The 17,790-nt window shown below is 37.0% G+C and overlaps 1 protein-coding gene across 8 annotated transcripts in view; it reads left to right on the top strand.

Moving 5' to 3' along the window:
- The window catches only part of LOC129565235 (uncharacterized), a 48,822-nt gene extending 32,494 nt beyond the window's left edge, over nucleotides 1-16,328 (top strand). For 3 of the 8 annotated variants that reach the window (XM_055439862.1, XM_055439874.1, XM_055439851.1), the window contains exons 3-18: nucleotides 387-486; nucleotides 2,561-2,666; nucleotides 3,057-4,213; nucleotides 4,380-4,574; nucleotides 4,732-4,835; nucleotides 8,864-9,139; nucleotides 9,573-9,807; nucleotides 9,906-10,169; nucleotides 10,256-10,367; nucleotides 10,458-10,650; nucleotides 10,851-11,250; nucleotides 11,319-11,500; nucleotides 11,598-11,821; nucleotides 11,998-12,310; nucleotides 12,408-12,620; nucleotides 12,737-16,328. In XM_055439862.1, the coding sequence (XP_055295837.1) occupies nucleotides 464-486; nucleotides 2,561-2,666; nucleotides 3,057-4,213; nucleotides 4,380-4,574; nucleotides 4,732-4,835; nucleotides 8,864-9,139; nucleotides 9,573-9,807; nucleotides 9,906-10,169; nucleotides 10,256-10,367; nucleotides 10,458-10,650; nucleotides 10,851-11,250; nucleotides 11,319-11,500; nucleotides 11,598-11,821; nucleotides 11,998-12,310; nucleotides 12,408-12,620; nucleotides 12,737-13,341 (4,602 nt within the window). In that variant the 5' untranslated portion in view covers nucleotides 387-463 and the 3' untranslated portion in view covers nucleotides 13,342-16,328. Of the gene's footprint in view, nucleotides 1-386; nucleotides 487-519; nucleotides 558-2,560; nucleotides 2,667-3,056; nucleotides 4,214-4,379; nucleotides 4,575-4,731; nucleotides 4,836-8,863; nucleotides 9,140-9,572; nucleotides 9,808-9,905; nucleotides 10,170-10,255; nucleotides 10,368-10,457; nucleotides 10,651-10,850; nucleotides 11,251-11,318; nucleotides 11,501-11,597; nucleotides 11,822-11,997; nucleotides 12,311-12,407; nucleotides 12,621-12,736 lie in introns of those variants that run through there. The other 5 variants (XM_055439919.1, XM_055439910.1, XM_055439885.1 and 2 more) reach the window with 5 other exon arrangements.
- The last annotated feature ends 1,462 nt before the right edge of the window (nucleotides 16,329-17,790 follow it).

Below are 17,790 nucleotides of genomic sequence, written 5' to 3'. Positions count from 1 at the left end.
CAGTAAAGTTAATCAAATTTTGTACATAAGAACCACCGTTGTTTGATTTACATATACATATAGCTCATTCATAGTTGTTTATAGTTTCCTGTACAGAAGTCAACAATAGATTTTAGTGGTGGGAAAAATATGAAAAAAAAAATCATAAGAAAAACCAACCATAAAAAATTGTAAATATTATAAGTGAAAATATCTTGTAAATCCTGTTTAGAGAAAAATGTACCATTGCATGAAATGAAGTGAATTGAGTTCATTAGTATCTGTACAAAGTTAAATGAGAATTGATTGATAATTTTCTCTTTTTAAATATTGTTCTCTATCTATATATATTATTTATATTTGTATATGTGTCATCCCTAACCCCTTTGACCGATTTTTAATTATAGCAATAACAAGCGCGAACCACGTGGACAGCTATCACGGTTCGCGAGTTCCCAGGAGTGTACAGCCTTCGATATGAAACATGGCAAAACATCGGCAAAACAGGTGTTAAGCAAAACAAGAATACTTGGATTTGATTTGACTGCGCCCCAAAACACAAAATGACTCATCTCGGAGTCAGTTCAACTTATCAAACTCTCTCTATTAATACATCTTCTTCTTCTTCTACCATTTCGGCATTTCTGCATATATATTTCATTTCGTTGCACTATAGCATTTCATTCACTCTAATTTGATTCTATTTCAAACGATTCTCTCTCTATCTTACGCATTTTCATATCTGTACGGTACAGACTGTACCCTCAGTTTATTAGGTGTATTTTTTTTCTATATATTCATTGTAATTTTGATTTGAATAGTTTCGCACTTTCACAGCTTATTTTGATGTTTCTGGCTTAATAATCAGACATTTATTCAGTTTAACATTCACAAAGAACTTTTCAGTTTGATTACACTTAACTTTCGCTGATTCAACGTTAAAATTGGATTACTCTGTATAATAATACATCGCGATCGCTAGCTAGTTGCTTGATTGTCGATAGGTATACGTACCGTTTGCTATACAGGCAAAAGAGAGTGACAACACAAAATTGTTCTCTTTGAATTTCAAGCACCATCAAACTTGTTGTTCATACGAACCACTACACATTCTCTATCTAATTTACATTGATGTAGTTCATCTGCTCGGGTTTTTCCGTATACTCTCTCATACAACAATACCTATGGATTTTATAAGTGTTCAACTAATATATTCAAATGTAATGAGTCTATGGCAAAATATTGAAGGATTTTTTTTAAATTACATTTTGCGTGATAACAACAGAGAGCATCTTGAAATTTGTGAATAAGGCAATTAAGATTTTGAATCGATTTTAACATTTACATCCGTGCAGCTATGCGTACTCGCGTGTACTTAGTTCAATCTAATTTTTGAATTTCTGTTCCATCCATGAATACTTATTTGCAATCAAATGTTCGCGGTATTATTTGATTAACGAAATAAAACAATCTACCTGCGGGAAAAAAGGGTCCAAAACCAAATCAAATGTTATGAAGCCCATTGATCGAATTTTGGTTTGCACACCAAACATAAAAAAATACAGAAGACAAAAAATCCACTCGTCATTGTGCCTTTTTTGCGATTTTCTTAGTGTTTGTTGTTAAATTGATCTAAATTATTAAAGAACTCGGACTTTTAATGTACGTCTTTGTTGTTGTTGTTGTTTGATGTTGTGTATATGTCACTACCAAAATATGTTTTTTTTTCCCATAATGTACCAAATGTTTCAATGTTTTATTTTCGCATAAATGTATTTGCCGCACATTAGTCTGTACCAATTTTTAAAACAAATCCATGTTGTGGCAAGCAGTTTTGATTTTGACATGATTTTTGAGTTTCATCGTTGTTGAGCTATCAACAGATCCTGCATGCAAAATGTACATCTAATTTGTGCCCTTGGACACTTTCACATGTGAAACACTTATGATAAATGAAAAAAAAACACGCTCAACAGATCCAGAAGCAAGAGGGCGATGAAATTTATCGGAATGAATGGAAACGGAATGTTCAGACGTGCTTTTTCGACGAAAGTCATTTGCGAAGGTCATTCCAGTTCGATTCTCAAGCGATTCGGTTTTTCATCTGTAATATTTTCTCTGTGCTTTTGTATTCGTGGTTTCTACCGTTTGCTTCATCTGCTGGAAACAGATAATACAGCAGTGGTAGTAACAGCGGTAGAAAAAAAAAATACCGTAGTAGCAACAACAGCAACATAAAGTATGCATGGAGAGAAAAAAAAAAGAAGAAAGTGCGAATCGAAAGAGCGTTACGGTTGCCAAATTGAATTTGAGCGTAATATCGTTATACCTATTAGTATGTGCCGATGCTGGTGCAAACGCTATCAATTCATATTTTATGTTGTAAATGTCGCGCAAACATTTTCATAACCTTCAATACACGTTCATCTAACCATGGAATGAATCATTAATTAAATTTGATTTGAAAGCGAATCAATATTTTTCTTTTAAGTTTGTTTGCTAAGTTTCTGTTCTGAAATTGATGATGAAAGTAAAATTGAATATTTCTGTTTTTCTAATAAACAAAAACCAATTTAAATAGGCAAATGACGTCAATATGCTTTGTCTGCAACCTTCCAATCATGTCGCACCAAGTGGGTTTGGTATGGCAGGGCGGAAACGGCTGGGACGAAATGGTTCGCGAACAGGTAAGAAAAAACGCATTTTCTTCTCTATGAAATCCGAGATTTTTCCACCGTCCCATAATGAAAAACATACATACTCGTCAACCAGCACTAACACACAACGATTGTAGATTGAGAAAAGTGACACAAAAATGTGTATTCATTTTGTTTCAAATTGGCGTCACATCCAATTACCCATCCATTTTCCAATGGTATGATGTTTCACTTTCGCCAGACACACAACTAGTTTATATTCAAGTCAGAGGAAAAAAATATTTCGTTTCGTATCCAATTTGCTTGTTGCGTTGTGTGTACGTTCCGTGCCAGCCGAGATGTGTGCTCAAAAAGATTTGTTGATATGACGTAAATATGCTTTTTTCTCTCGCCCTCTCCTTTTCAAATGAATCGGAATAGTTGGAAGAGTCGACAATAAGACAGCGATTAGGCGGACGTCGGGATTCAGCAGCACAGATATCAGCTGCATCACCTCCTAGTACATCACCGCCACCATCACAACGACGTCGTCGTAGTTCTTTGGCACAGCTTACCGATATATTACGGGAATGGAGCGGTGGCGGTTCGAAACGTCAGAAAGCACCACTCAATCGACGTGAAACGCTTGCTGATCTAGCACGAAGTCTTCCATGGGGTAGAAATACAGACAATAGTTCACACAACAATCAATCTCACGCATCACAGCGTAAGCGGAGAGAGTCCAGTGCCGATTCGGGTATTAAGAGTATGCGGTCACGACGTGAATCGCATACATCGGATTTCAATAAAATGTGGACACGAAAGGAGAGTACTAGTCCCGGCGATCGAGATCGTGATAAAGAGAATACAGACACTGGAGCGTCAACAGATGGCACACGGAATGGCTCAAGGCGAGGTTCGGGCGAAAGTTCTCGAAGCGGACGACGCGATTCGACGATAACACGTGCCATTACACCACCGCCACCGAAGGTTGTTGGTGCTACGAAGAAACGCCGTGATTCCTTGACTGTTGTAGAGTTACCAAATTTCCGGCAAGAACAGCGACCGTCAACCAGTTCAACGGCTTCGGATTCTGGGCCATATTTTGTGAACAGTACGGATACAGGTTGTCAAGCCCTACCACCACCTACGATGGTGATCAGCAGCGTAACTCCACCTGCAACCAGTCCAACGGCACCACCATCGGGTCGACGAGATTCGACGACGCAGTGTGGCCGAGTGAATCGAAGAGATTCAAGAGTTAGTCCCGAACGGCCACGATTGCAACGACTGCAAAGACAAGCAACAGCTTTTGACGAATCATGTCCACCATTGGGAAATAGGCGAGAGTCTCAACCAGCTCTATCGCCAACCGGACCGGTTGGTGATGGTGATGAAAGTGAGAGGAGAGCAAGACGAGACAGTTTAAGCCCGGACAGTGCATCGCGGGGGAGACGTGATTCACGGCAACATTTATCGCCGGATCGCAGTCATGACAGAGACGGCAGTCCGAGGAGAAGGTCAAAAGTTCGTAGACAATCGTCATCGGCAGCACGAAATCCACGTTCACCCGAGTCAAGTAGCTGCTGTTCATCAAGGTACTTTAATTTTCAATTCCATTTTACTTTTACTTTTACTTTTACTCTTACAATTATCCCTTTTGAACTTTGTTTCTCGAATGTTTGTAAAAAAACAAACGGAAAAAAGCATCAACAACAATTCCGAAAGAATGAAAAAGTTATAATGCTCGATATTCATTCGCAGAGATCCCAGTCCGTGTGCCCGTGCCCCACCGCCATTGCCAATCACTGAATGTGCACCACGTCCAGCAATAAGACGACAATCAACAACCGAAGAAATATTGATCTCACGTGGTTTTCGCCGTCAAAGTACAACCGAAGAAATGATTCGTTGTCGAAACTTTCGACGTCAAAGCTCGCAAAGCGATGACACGTGCCGGTGAGCCAATGCAAGAACCATATATTCAAGCGCCACATCATTCTCCACAAAACGCTGTTTTAAGACTTTCAATTAAATGCCGAAAGCTTCAAAACGGATAGGTGGAAAGCTTTGCAGTGGGAAATTTAACGTGCACGTTTTCCATATTTATTTGCAGTTATCGAGGCCGACGAGACTCATGCGCACAAATCACCGACGGCACCATCGGTACGATGACAGTCGAAACAACCAGTACGTTCTTCGATTCAAGCACACAAACTGGTAAGAAATTCTCATTTCCAATAAATTATGCAAAATTGTAAATAGTTAATTTGGAATGGTAGAAAAGTTTCGAACCAGTCGAAAAGTTTTTGGCTTGAAAAGAAGCGCTCAAATAAATGAAGACGAAAAGAAAATCGATGCACGCCAAATTATGGCTGACACTGCTAATTAAAAAGCGAAGTTTCATTTTCCCAGTGGAACAACAATCTAGATCAAGTCAAATTATTTCATGAGCAAATTTCTGCCGAACAATAGATTAACAGGGTGAACGGGAGAACAAACTGAAAAGTTACAAATTGAGTTAAAGACATCATTCGATGGATGAAATGAGTGTGACTTAATGTAATGGGGGGGATAATGATATATGCATAAAATTATTTTCACCTAAATTCATGTGGATGAACGATGTTGAGGCAGAGACAGAAACAAAGGCAGACACAGCAATAGATTCAGCACGTATTCTGCACGATGAGAATTAATGTGTTCACAATGAAACCGATGAATCGTTTGTTGTTGTCTTTGCTTGCATCATGTTTCGAGTCCATTTCATTTTTTACCGTTATCATTTGTCGTTATCTGAATAAAAGCGCCCGTCACAGTGTCAAATACAATTACAAAAGCGGTTTATCCCTCGATTCATACTCTCACAAAATAATTCTGCTATACGACGGATGTCTGTTGATTTAGGTATGACAAGAAAACACGAACGCATCGACGTTACTGGCACACAAACACCCGATCTGTGTGTATGTATACACTGTGGCAGGCAGGCACGCACACAATCAGCCGCACTTCGCACATACAAACGCATGATGGGGGATATTTGTACATATCATGCGCGTTTTTCCGTGTAGTATACACACCGAAAATGTGGAAAATCGAAAAGAAAAAAACAACAAATTCAACAGTTCTGACTGACTGATACATTCTTTTGTTAAGGCGACACATATTCACAAACATTGGATACGAACCGACCATATTTTTATTCGTTCGCTGATTATCTGTGAGAAAAATTTATTAAATTGGTTTTCCAGTATTTTCAAACATTTTTTTTTTTCGAGTGAAATTTCAAATAAAAGTGAATTCAACACAGTGCGTGTGTGAGTTACAGTGAATTTTTCGTAAAAATTACATACAAAATGTAAGATATCTTGGGTTTTTCGTTTTTTTTTTTTCATTCGTTTTGTGTCGTTGTGAATGGTGGAAGTTGAGTTTTTTTTTCGTGTTTTCATCACCCATAGAATATTTAAATAGATAGAAGATGAAGCGTAGTTGCGAACACAGTCCAAGGCGCTAGTAAGCACTTTTCTGTCGAACGGAGACACGATTCTTCTTCGGATCAAATTTCGTCTTATGTATTTTTTATGTGATTGCCAATGGTTCATCAATCCTCTTGTAGTGACCTTTTTTTCCTGAACAGAAAACTAGAAAAAAAACAATGCTATTTCTCGTTAAAATGGGTGGCCGTTAGGACTTTGATCGTTTTTACATTATTTTTTTTTTTCATTTAACTCGAATTTTTTACGGGCATTGTTGGTGTCATGTATATATTTTTCCTCTTCAGTCACTCGTTCGTTCGTTCACCAGACCAACAGGATATTGAAATAGAAAGTGCTTGTGTTGGCGTTGTTTTGATCAATTACATTTCTGCTATGTGCAAGACTGGAGAATTTCGGTTAAAGTATTCCAAATCGACAAAAAAAGAGACTGAGTAGGTGTGTGATGCGTACAGGCGATTACAAACTTTTTCGTGGCAAACAAAGTTGATGAAGTACTACGTTGTAGAAGTGACAAACGTATCCGCACGTTCGGTTATAAACGTGCGCATTCCGGTGTATTTGTGTGACTGAGAGAATGAATGAGAGGAAAGGGAGAGACATTGGATTCCATCACGAAGCAAAGAACAAGTGAAGAAAATTCATTTAAATTTAATATAAAGCTTTAGTCGTCATTGCTTATTCCATTTGATCGTAATAACACTTTTATTATCGTATAAATGGATACATTTCAGACGCATAATTTTTATTACAAAAAGCTTTCCCATGTATTTTTTTTCTGTCAGCTCTTCTTCGATTTGCGTTGCGTTGTGTGTTTGGCAACGTTGGTGTTGCCTGTATGCTTTGTCTTGAGTCTTGGATTTCTTCAATGAGTGCACATTATTTTGCAAGACACTGCCAAAACAATTCTCAAAAGAATGTGTGAAGTCTTTTATTTTCATATTTATAAATTATAATAAAGGACAAAACACCTACTTACCGAATTATATTTGGTTTTGCCGACCGTTTGCACTGAATATTAATAAAAAGAGAGGGAGAGTCCATTGTTTACTGTCGTTTGTTTCGGTGTCACTTCAGGTTAACATACACGTCCAAACATACATCCTCGATATGTATATTTACTAGAACTGGTGTTTTGAAACCAAAATTATACCAACCAGGGCATATCATCCCACGGAAAAGCCGTACAGTATGGCCGTTCATTGATGCTATCGCTTTTGCTACTTCCACCACACCGAATTTAGATAAATTGGACAGCTACTCATAAATTTTCGTATATATACGTATATATGGCACAGGGCACACACATGGACATTCTATACAGGGACTTCATCTAAGTTTCTGTATGTCTCAGTAATAATCATCGCAAGGTACATGATGAAGGCGGCATTGTTCTGAGAAGCCTTATTCAAATATGCGTACAATGTATGAACCGCAGCTTATTACGTATATAAAGCGTATAAAAGCCCCTAACATCATCGCATAATTTGAATAAATTCTATTTGGCTCATGACATCTTTTTTTCAACAACGGAGAATGATAGCAAAAAAAAACTTATCATTCAATACGGCTATAATCAGTCTGTTTCGTTTCACGTAAACCATACACGCTTGGCTTGCATCATCCTTTGGCTTTTCCACTAAATGACAGTTCCGAAAACAATATGTGCGTGCCCGCATTGGCACATCAAAATCAATAGGCAAATACGTCAATGTACGTGTTCGACGCAGGTTGTAACGCTTTTTCAATAGCAGGATTATGTTGGGATTTAGTTTTCGTCCAAAACACAGGACGAAAAAAGAAAACACTCAGACAAATTGTGGGCGTTCTAGACTTTCACTTCGTATTCAATCAAATCATCTGCCATATTTCACCAGAATGAACCAGAAAATTTTTTTGTTCTGAAAGTTTTTAACATTTACGCGAATTGCATGAGCTATCTACGTTATTAATGGTTGATTTATTGAATGAAAAGTTGATGAGTCGAACAACTAAGCAACAAATTCAAGGACGCAACATGTATCTATATACATTTCTAGATTGATAACAATTTATTTTAATTTTCTCGTCTCTGCTCACGCAATCAAAGCGTATATCTATGCGTATATGGTTTCATTCTGTTTCATTGGAGGCAGCATAGCACAGCACACTACACAAACACGAGTCTTTATTGAATTGGAACAAATTTATTTTGACATGAATGAAATACATTCATTAAATCTAATTTTGATTTCTTTTCCTCTTCGTTCAATTCGATCAACAACAAAAAATGATGGACAACATGTGATAATTTTTGATTGGAAAAACCAATCACCCTTCCCCGCCAGTGTTCGTGTAATACCTGCCTAATTTCATCACTCGCTGTAAATTCTGCATGAATCCAACTCTAATTGATTTATTTAACAATCCATATGCTCATGGAGTTACGATTCGAATCCATTGTCGCACATCCCTTCTTCCGCGTTGCTTTCGAGGAATGGGTGAATCGATGAAATCAATAATGTTTGACATTGAGAAACATATAACAAACTATAGCTCACCTACTGAATTTAGAGCTATCAATTTCATTACCAAGTCAATAAAATCAATTCACTTCGGCGATTTAATGAGAAAAAGATGTGAAACTAATCAACGTTTTGGCATTTCGTGCAAATGTTTTATATTTATAAGCAGCGCCACCCATTTTCTTCTGTGTATCAATTACTTTCATTGCGATTTGCTAATTTTTTTTTCTCTTTCTTTATTTTACAGAACCATCGCCATTGTACGACAATAACCACTATCATGAAGAATGCTTGCGCTGCAATTCATGCGGCATAAATTTGTCGGGGCAAAACCATAAGCGCGCACGACGCTTTAAAAATCAAATTTTATGTGATTTGCATTTCGCGGATGTTGCACTCATGGAATCGTCGGATTTCATGCAACAGCTACGTAGCTTTAAGCCACAATCATTAGGTTGTGCAGTAGCTCGACGGAAAAGTTCAACTACGCTTATATTCCCATTACCTCCACAAGCATGTTCAGGTAATGATCACAAATCTGTTGTAAATTACTGTACTTGTTCGTCATATGTATATTCGGGCGGAGCACACAGAATCCCGAGTTACTATGTGTGTGTCTGTGTGTGTACTAGCAAATTTATGACCAGACCATCGAAGTATGCAAAAGACCATCGAAGTGTGAGGAGAGGAAGAAAAAAAAATATTGCGCTATTCGGTTGGCTGTAAGAAATATCACAGGCTTGTAAATTGAAAAATGCTTGGTGTTATATCTTACAGTGAGCCGACTGTCGATATTCACAACGAGTACCATGACCAAGGGCTGAGTCGGATTTGAAAAACAAAGAAAAATCGACATTTCATGCATCGTGGAATGGGAGACATTGAAATTTGATATTTAACCATTAATCTAATCGATGATTCTTCTTTTCTTTGTTTTTGTTTTCGTTCAATCATAGATGAGTTTTGTGAGGAATATCCACATAATTTAATACCGACGCCTGGATATTGGGTAGAATGTTCGCGTCAAAAAATCAATATGAACAATTTGGCCATGTGGGCTGGTGGAGACAGTGATTCCGAACAAGAGGAAAATGCTACGAAAATGTCCGGACGAGGAAACTCCGAATCTCATTTGGAACGTGGTTGCAGCGACTTGTACGAAGACGACGAAGACTCAGAAGCAGCTCCAATGTAAACTATTTTAATTCATGAGAAGAAGACATTCACAAAACACACTTTCAGTACAACAATTTGTTTTTTCTTTCTCCTTCTTTTTCATTGACACACAGTTCGAGGAAAAAGAGCGCGATCGAAGAACAATGGGATATGCTACAAGGTTTCGAATTGACATCCGTTGAACAAGAAACATATGAAAAGTATTTTTATGCCACTGAACACTGGAATTATTTTACAAACGATGAAGACTTAGGACCAGTTATTTTATCGATTAAACAAGAAAATTTAAATGGTCGTGATCAATTTAGGATTTTAGTTAGAGCCATCTCCTACACGGTGCATGGATTGATACCAGCTTCATGCGTTTTTGCCGATAGGTGAGCCACATAATAATTAGCAATTGAATTACCATGACCTTCTCAATTTGATTTTGGTTATTACATTGTACATTTTACATTTTCAGATATAACCGAGAAGAAGTAGTTAGGTCACTAGGTAAAGAAATAAATTTGAATCCGCCGCTAACGTTAGGTCAATTGCCAGACACTGGGGAAGAGCTTTTGAAATTGGACCAAGTACGTACATTATGCATTCCGACAGAATAAACTTGCTCGTATTTGAGGAATATTTATTAATTATTATTCTTTCTTCTGGTTCGTTCATAGGTCTTCATCAAATCCGAACTGAAGGTTGGCATCATCTATGTGAAGGAAAATCAATTCAGCGAAGAGCAAATCTTGGACAATAACGATAACTCGCCATTATTCGATGAATTCTTACAAGTGCTTGGGGACAAAGTTCGTTTACGCGGTTTCGATAAATATAAAGGCGGCCTTGATACAGTTCATGACTTAACAGGTGATTTTCCGAGAATTGCTTTCTCGCATAGCCGCTTAGTGATTTTTCATTCAGTGAATGTTTTTGCAATGGAAAACGTTCGCTGATTGGCTTGTCGTTGTTGTTTTTCTTTTATGTTGTTGAGTACACTCTCTGTGCACCCGTTCTCCTGTGTTCGTCCCATTGTGAGTGTTTGTGGTTGTTACTTATTTCATTTACAGGATTGTACAGCGTGTACACGAACTGGCGAAACATTGAAATCATGTTCCACGTGAGCACTCTTCTGCCCTACGAGAAGCATGATCCGCAAAAGTTACAGCGTAAACGCCACATTGGAAATGACATTGTGTGCGTTGTATTTTTGGAAGCAGACCAGACACCGTTCTCACCGTCATGCATAAAATCGCATTTTCTACATACATTCATATTGGTAAGACCCCTCGTCGCATCCCCGGCATCACAGATAAAAATGACATTTGACATGCAACAGGTACGAGTGTCGGCACGCATCAAACGAAAACCCACCCGCTATGAAGTGTCAGTTGTTACAAGAGACGAGGTCGGCGCCTATAAACCATATTTATGGGAGCAATCGGTGTTTGAGAAAGGTCCAATGTTTCGGTAGGTTTATTCAATATCGTATCGTGTTCTTATTGCAATGCCGTTTACTAAATCGTTTTCCATTGCAGGGAGTGGATTTTAACGAAGATTGTAAACGGAGAGCGTGCGTCGTATTCGGCTCCAAAATTTGCGCGAATGCAAGAACGAACACGGTCACAAATGCTGGAGGATATTGTTGCCAACTTAGCAAATCATGCCGAAACCGGACAAATTCCAAAGCCCTATCGCAGAGGTTCTTGGCGTCCAATAGGTGAAGAATATACTGGAAATATACCACACACTTATTATTGCTTTGTTAGATTGATGAACTGTTGTTAACCAAAACAAAAATCGTTTTATAAATGTAGGTCATATGCGACCGTCGTCACCACTGTTGGACTCGGTGCGAGACCAGTTCGAAGACTATGATCAACTAGCAAAAGACTTTACCCGTGTTTTCTTGAACATGGAACCATCTTGCCTTCAAAATGCGCAACTATTTGATGTTGTTTTTTTGGTTGGACAATCAAAGCAAAAGGCTCGATTCATTGGTGTTCGTGCAATTTTGGGTGTTAGAAGTCGTGTTTTCCAAGTAAGTGCTTGTCTGTCGTTTTTATTTCGACGAATAAAAAATTCATTAGGAATTAAAACTCAAAGGCTTCTCGTACATTCATACATAAATGATTGACCACCCTATTTTCTCCCTTGAATTTTTGTGACGAGTTTTCAATTGATTCGTTTTCTTCTGTTGTGTTTTGGTTAAAATAGGAAATGTTGTATGGCATCCAGACTGGTTTTGGTTCACCACAAGTTCCCGTGGCTGAGTTACTAGCACGTCCCGCTCCAACGCTTATGTCACCACAGTCGCAAAGCCAACGACCGAAAAGCTCAAATTTTCTTCAAGTTCCCGACATTGAATCGCCACGCCCGAAGAGCGTTCCATCATCACCAATGGTGAAACGAGCATTCTCTCGCTTGGGAACAATAACAGCTGGCTGGGGACGATCGATTAGGAGCCGACAGAATTCAACGCTGCATGCTGATGACAAAAAGAAATGGGCATCATCACAAGACTGTTCGAGTAAACATTCCCCCATAATCCTTTATCTTTTATGTTAACTTGTGCCTTTTTCTCTTCTTCTGTGTATCATTTGACATGTGTGTCAATTAATCTTTAGATAAAGATAGCAAGGAGAGCAAAGAGAAGCAGCATTCATCGAACCAATTGGCTGTGCCACGGTTGTCAGTGTGTGCGGATGCACAAAAAGTGGATCGTGCTAAATTGGCACAAACGGAATTCAGCATTATTGAATTTGATCCGGACACATTTCGCGTGCTATTGGATTACTTGCATACAGGCAGTTGTCCATTAACTTGCGTGTCAATTCCAGGTACAAAATGAGATTTTCATTTTTATCCGCTACTTTTAATTCTACCTACTGTATTTCTGATGATTCTACTCATCTTGTTTTTTTCTTCTCGATTTTCTGCGTTCTCGAAAAAAAAGGTCTAATTTGCGCAGCCGAACATTATGATTTGCCAGAGTTGTTGCAGGCGTGCTTTCATCATGCAAAACAATTTCTGCGTATTGATGTGGTGTGCATTATGTTGATATCGTTGGAAAACTACTACTGGCGATATACATCGGCTTCAGAGTTGGTGAACATGATTTTGGCATTTGTCGAGACTAAAGCGCACGCACTCTTCCATTTGCCTGATTTTCTTAATCTCAGCGAAAGTATGGTTCAAATGATAATGTGCCGCAATTTGGAAATTCCTGAGGTACGAAAATTTGAAGCGATGCTTGCATGGGCAAAAAATAAAATCAAACAAAAAGTGTCCAAAACCGATGTCAAAGTCGAATTTCGATGCACTATGGAACGATTGACACGTGACCTGAAACTACATCGAATTTCGCCACAAGAACTAATCAAGGTGGTTTTGCCATCGAAGGCAATTAAAAACGAACGCATTCTGGAAACGTTAATGTATCAGGCCAACTCAGGCATGTATCGCATTCAAGACAGCTACATCGAGGCATGTCAACAGAGAATTCAAAAACAAGACTCAAGATATAGTGAATGGGGTGAAAGCTTTGATTGTGGCCTCTAAACATAGTGAAGTGGAAGTGGAAGTGGAAGCGATGCGAGTGAAGCGAAAATGCTATCCAAAATAATCTCCGCAAAAGGAAAAAAAAAAAGTCTATAAATATATTTTAAAATTGATGTTATACAGAAAATGATGTGTACAGTGAACTAAGTCAAAGCCAAAGTATTTTCCATATACATAAATATATATTGATTTGTCTTCTCATTTTTGTGAACTACTTTATAAATAGCTAACTTTATATTTTTGAATATTGAAAGTGTAATAAAAACAAGGAATGCCAGAATGCCAGACCCAATGAAAAAAATATTAGCCAAACAAATGGTCAGTTATCATGTTATCCACAAGTGATAAAAGCGGCTGGATTCTTAGCACAGCGTAACATTTTACTTGTCAGTTCCATATTAATGATAATTTTTGCAACGGTTCACTGTACTCAGTATTCACTGAGCGGCTTTTTATTCGGTCAGAGTCTCTCATACGCTTTTTCGTGGTTTAATGTAATTTGTTATGATTTATTGAGGAAGAAGAAAAACAGTGCCGGTCAGCATATAATCGAATCGGTGGTGAGGAAAAAGAAATTGAAGGCTGCGTTTCATTTCAAGCCAAAAGAAAACCGTATAGCCGATTCGGGCTGTGTGCTGATTGGGCAGTGTGCATTAACTGAAATTTATAGTTAAATCGAATTAAATATGTAAAGACCCAACATGTGTTGTGTGTAGCTTTTCGTATTATAGTGAATAAGTTTTAAATGGTGCCATTACAATCTTTAAATAATTCTAAATGAAATTGAAAGTATTTCGTCACAAGGCTGGGAAATACTGTGCGATGGATTTATCAAAAATTCAAAGAAAAATCATAAATTTTTCATCAAAACTATCCGAATATATTTAACTCATCCGAATAAACCCATCGCATAGTATTCTTTGCTTCTGAGGTGGTAATGAAAGTGTTATAAGAAGAAGAAAAACCCACACAGAGTATTCAAACGATCGACTCCCCGCACATCTGATGAGGCGTGATTGATCATTTCATTTTTGCCATTTATGTCTATTAGGTTGATGAACTATTTTCGAAAGATGTCCTGATTTGAAGCAAAAAAAGCAAAAACACATCGAATGATCGGAAATTTTGTGGAACGATATTATTTTACCTATTTTGGAACTCCCTAAAAATCCTTTTATTTCTTTGATTTCAAAAGCATATTTAGTTTGTTGACCTAATATACAGTGGAGAAAATTTCAAGTGTTTTTCTTTATTCAATTGAAAAACAACAAATAACTTAGCTAGATGATTTAAAAATGATATCAACAAAACAAACTCGCTATAATCGTGATTTGATAGACGTGTAAATGTAAATGAAAATGGTTTCGGGCAAAAAAAATGTTGTACATTTCGTGAAATGGATTTAAACCATTACCTAATTTTTTTTTCTTCGTCTTACACAAAGAGGTTGTTGAAAATATTGTATCACAATGTCAAATTTAATTGAAGATTCTAATATTGTGTGAAACAGAGACAAATGTACAAAATACAACAACTTTTGTAATGAGTCTGAAACAAAACCCATGCTTTTGGTATGAAAAAAAAGCAAGCTAAGTGACACACATTGAGGAATATGGAGAATCAAAGCCAATGCTTATATCGAACCGAATGCTTTCCATTTTTAGAGTGGCCGAACTGTTTATTTCATCCAAATTTTCTTGGTAATTCAGATTCGTTTGAAAAATGAAATGAATTTTTCCCAAATAGGGAATGTAAATTCAATATTAGCTGGGTTTCGTGTCAAACTCTGCCTTCAGCAGAATGGTATAGTCGAATATATTGTATGCAAATGGGGTCACCATTGCTCACGATAACAAAATCTGTAAATAATAAAATACATTATTTACAGACGGTCAGATTTTTGGTATGTGTTAGAGTTGCATTTATTCAGTTCGAAACTGATGTACTAACTAACACTAAAATCTATATGAGGTTTCGAATGGAATTCAAAAATCGCCGTTTTAAACCATACAAACAGACATTTCAGTGGATAAATACGGTTTTAAACGGAAAATTTTGACACCTAGACGAATATATTATACAGAATCTCATGTTAGTTGTTAATTATAGTTTCGAAGGGGGTAATTTTTTGTATAAATGAGGTATTTTTTAATATGCAAGTGAAGGTCTTGAATCTATCAGTTTTAACGGTTTTACTTCTTAAACAATAGCGGCTCGGAAATGACACAAATTAAAAACATTGATAATGCTATGAATCATATTTTCAAATGAACAAACATCTGACTCATACACAACACCATATGATGAATTCACTTCCATTTCGATTAATTGGCAATTGATCATCACATGGAATTGTGATGTTTCCAAGTTGACAAATAGATGGAAATTTCGATAATTTGCTGTTGCTATTGATGGAGAAAGGAAAACCACTTTTTTAAACTGGATGTTGATGTACTATTTATGTATTTTATCATGAAAGACTATTGTGCATAAGAGGATTTATTATATTATTATTATTGACTTTGATTATTTCCAGCCATTATTTTGAGCATACCGTTCAATTGGTTTCCTGATTTACGATAATCAATTGTGATTATGGTTTATTTGTTTCGGATACTTTGATCATTGATACTGTTTTCGCTTCTATACTGGCCGTGAGCTAAAATATTATATTACAAAACAAACAACAACAACAACAAAAAAACAATGTCATCAATGAATGTGTTGATCGAGTTTATTTATTCGCATGCATATTTTTGAACATTTCAACAAACGATGCATTTTTCCTATTCCTCGTTGAAGTTCGAACTGCTATTTTAGAAACAAATTATGTACCGTTAAGATATTACATATTTGGTATGTCTTATTATTATATATTCTATTTGTTACTGGCTAATGTTGTAAAAAAAAAAACAAAACAATTGAATGTATGTTTCAAACCACAACCAAAGTCAAAAGATGTCAATAAAAATGATGTGAATTTAAAACAGAACCGTCTCCTATTTCGTATGAACATATGATTCTCTTTACGATGCTACGTCAACTACGAATATGGCATGTGAAAGGTTTTTAACAGTTAGCGCCATCTATGGGACAATAGTCACAGTGAGGTGAAAAAGTCATGTGGAGGATTGGAACTTTTTCAACTTCGGGTCGAATCCTTGAGGTAGAAATATTCAACACTGATAGAAATGAATTACAATTATGCAATTATTTGATATCCTTTTCGGCAGCGTTTATTTCAAAGATGTGAGTAGAAATGAAAGTAAAAGATAGGTAAGTAAATCCTTTTCTGTTTTGGACAATGTTATGAAACACAGAAAATGCTCCGAATAAATTGGTGGAAAAAAGAATAATTTTGCTTTAGTTGCATGTTTCGATGTGCAATTTATATTTGCAATAGAGTAAGACTTAAAGTGAACGACGACTAGTATTGAAATGTTGTAAATAATGCGGCATTTCGGAAATAGTTCTGAAGAAACCACAAAGTAACTATAAAAGCAAAAGTTATGGGTTGACAGAAGCGGCTGCTGGGCATTTTGTGTGTTTGTGCGGGAGCGCGCGCGCGTGTGTGCGTCTTTCCGTTGTGTTTCATAAATTTATGATATTTCTTTCATCATATCGCGCAAAAGCACCGTCAACCGCAAAAGGTTTGCCAAGGAGCTTGAAAGTAATTTGAACGGTTTGCATTGTATAAGTGTTGGTTGTTGGTCTCATTTTATTTCTCTGTTTGCGGTAAAGTTATTACCCATTGTTATTACATTTATTGGTTAACAGCCATACCGTAAACTCATTTTTTTATTTTGCTCGCCATTTTTATGTTGTTTGTACACTCTTTGTGCCGAACCTTTTCACTCTCTCTCCGTTTCTGGCTTCCCTCGCTTATAATTCTTCTATAGTTAGTACTTTTAATATTCTTTTCCTTTTTTTTGCGCCAATTTTATTTTATGGTGCAACAAATGTTTTTAATGAAATTGAAATTATTGATGGAAAATTAAAACTTTTGCTGTTGACATTGAAGCCGCTGGAATAACAACGAAACAAATCTACAATTTGATGGACGTCCGCAATAGGTTCAGTGTTAAATGAGCATCAAACACCATAATTGACATGCATCAGACTCGAAAAGTGTCTGTATCGGAAAAACCAGATCCAGCTATATGGTCTTTATGCGGTTGTCAAACTGACAATTGCACAATCGACTTGTACATATCTATTCAAATGTGTGTGAGTTTGTGTGAGAGAGCGAAGATGCGAGTGCGAAGCGCACACAGGTTGGAGCATCTAAATCCCAAAAATTTAATACCAACAGGCAAAGTAGCTTTGTTTATTATCGACTGTAAAACTAGGAAAAGCACTCATTGCGGTGTTTATGCTCACAAAAAAGGGAATTTTCTCGCTGTTTGGTATATGCGCACAGATAGAGAGAGAGAGAGAGAGAGAGAGAGA

Source organism: Sitodiplosis mosellana, unplaced genomic scaffold, assembly GCF_009176505.1.
Source record: "Sitodiplosis mosellana isolate CC-2019 unplaced genomic scaffold, AAFC_SMos_1.0 Smas_scaffold_1, whole genome shotgun sequence".
Lineage (NCBI taxonomy): Eukaryota > Metazoa > Arthropoda > Insecta > Diptera > Cecidomyiidae > Sitodiplosis > Sitodiplosis mosellana.
The sequence above is the reverse complement of the archived record's forward strand: the minus strand, read 5'-3'. Positions and strand labels throughout refer to the sequence as shown.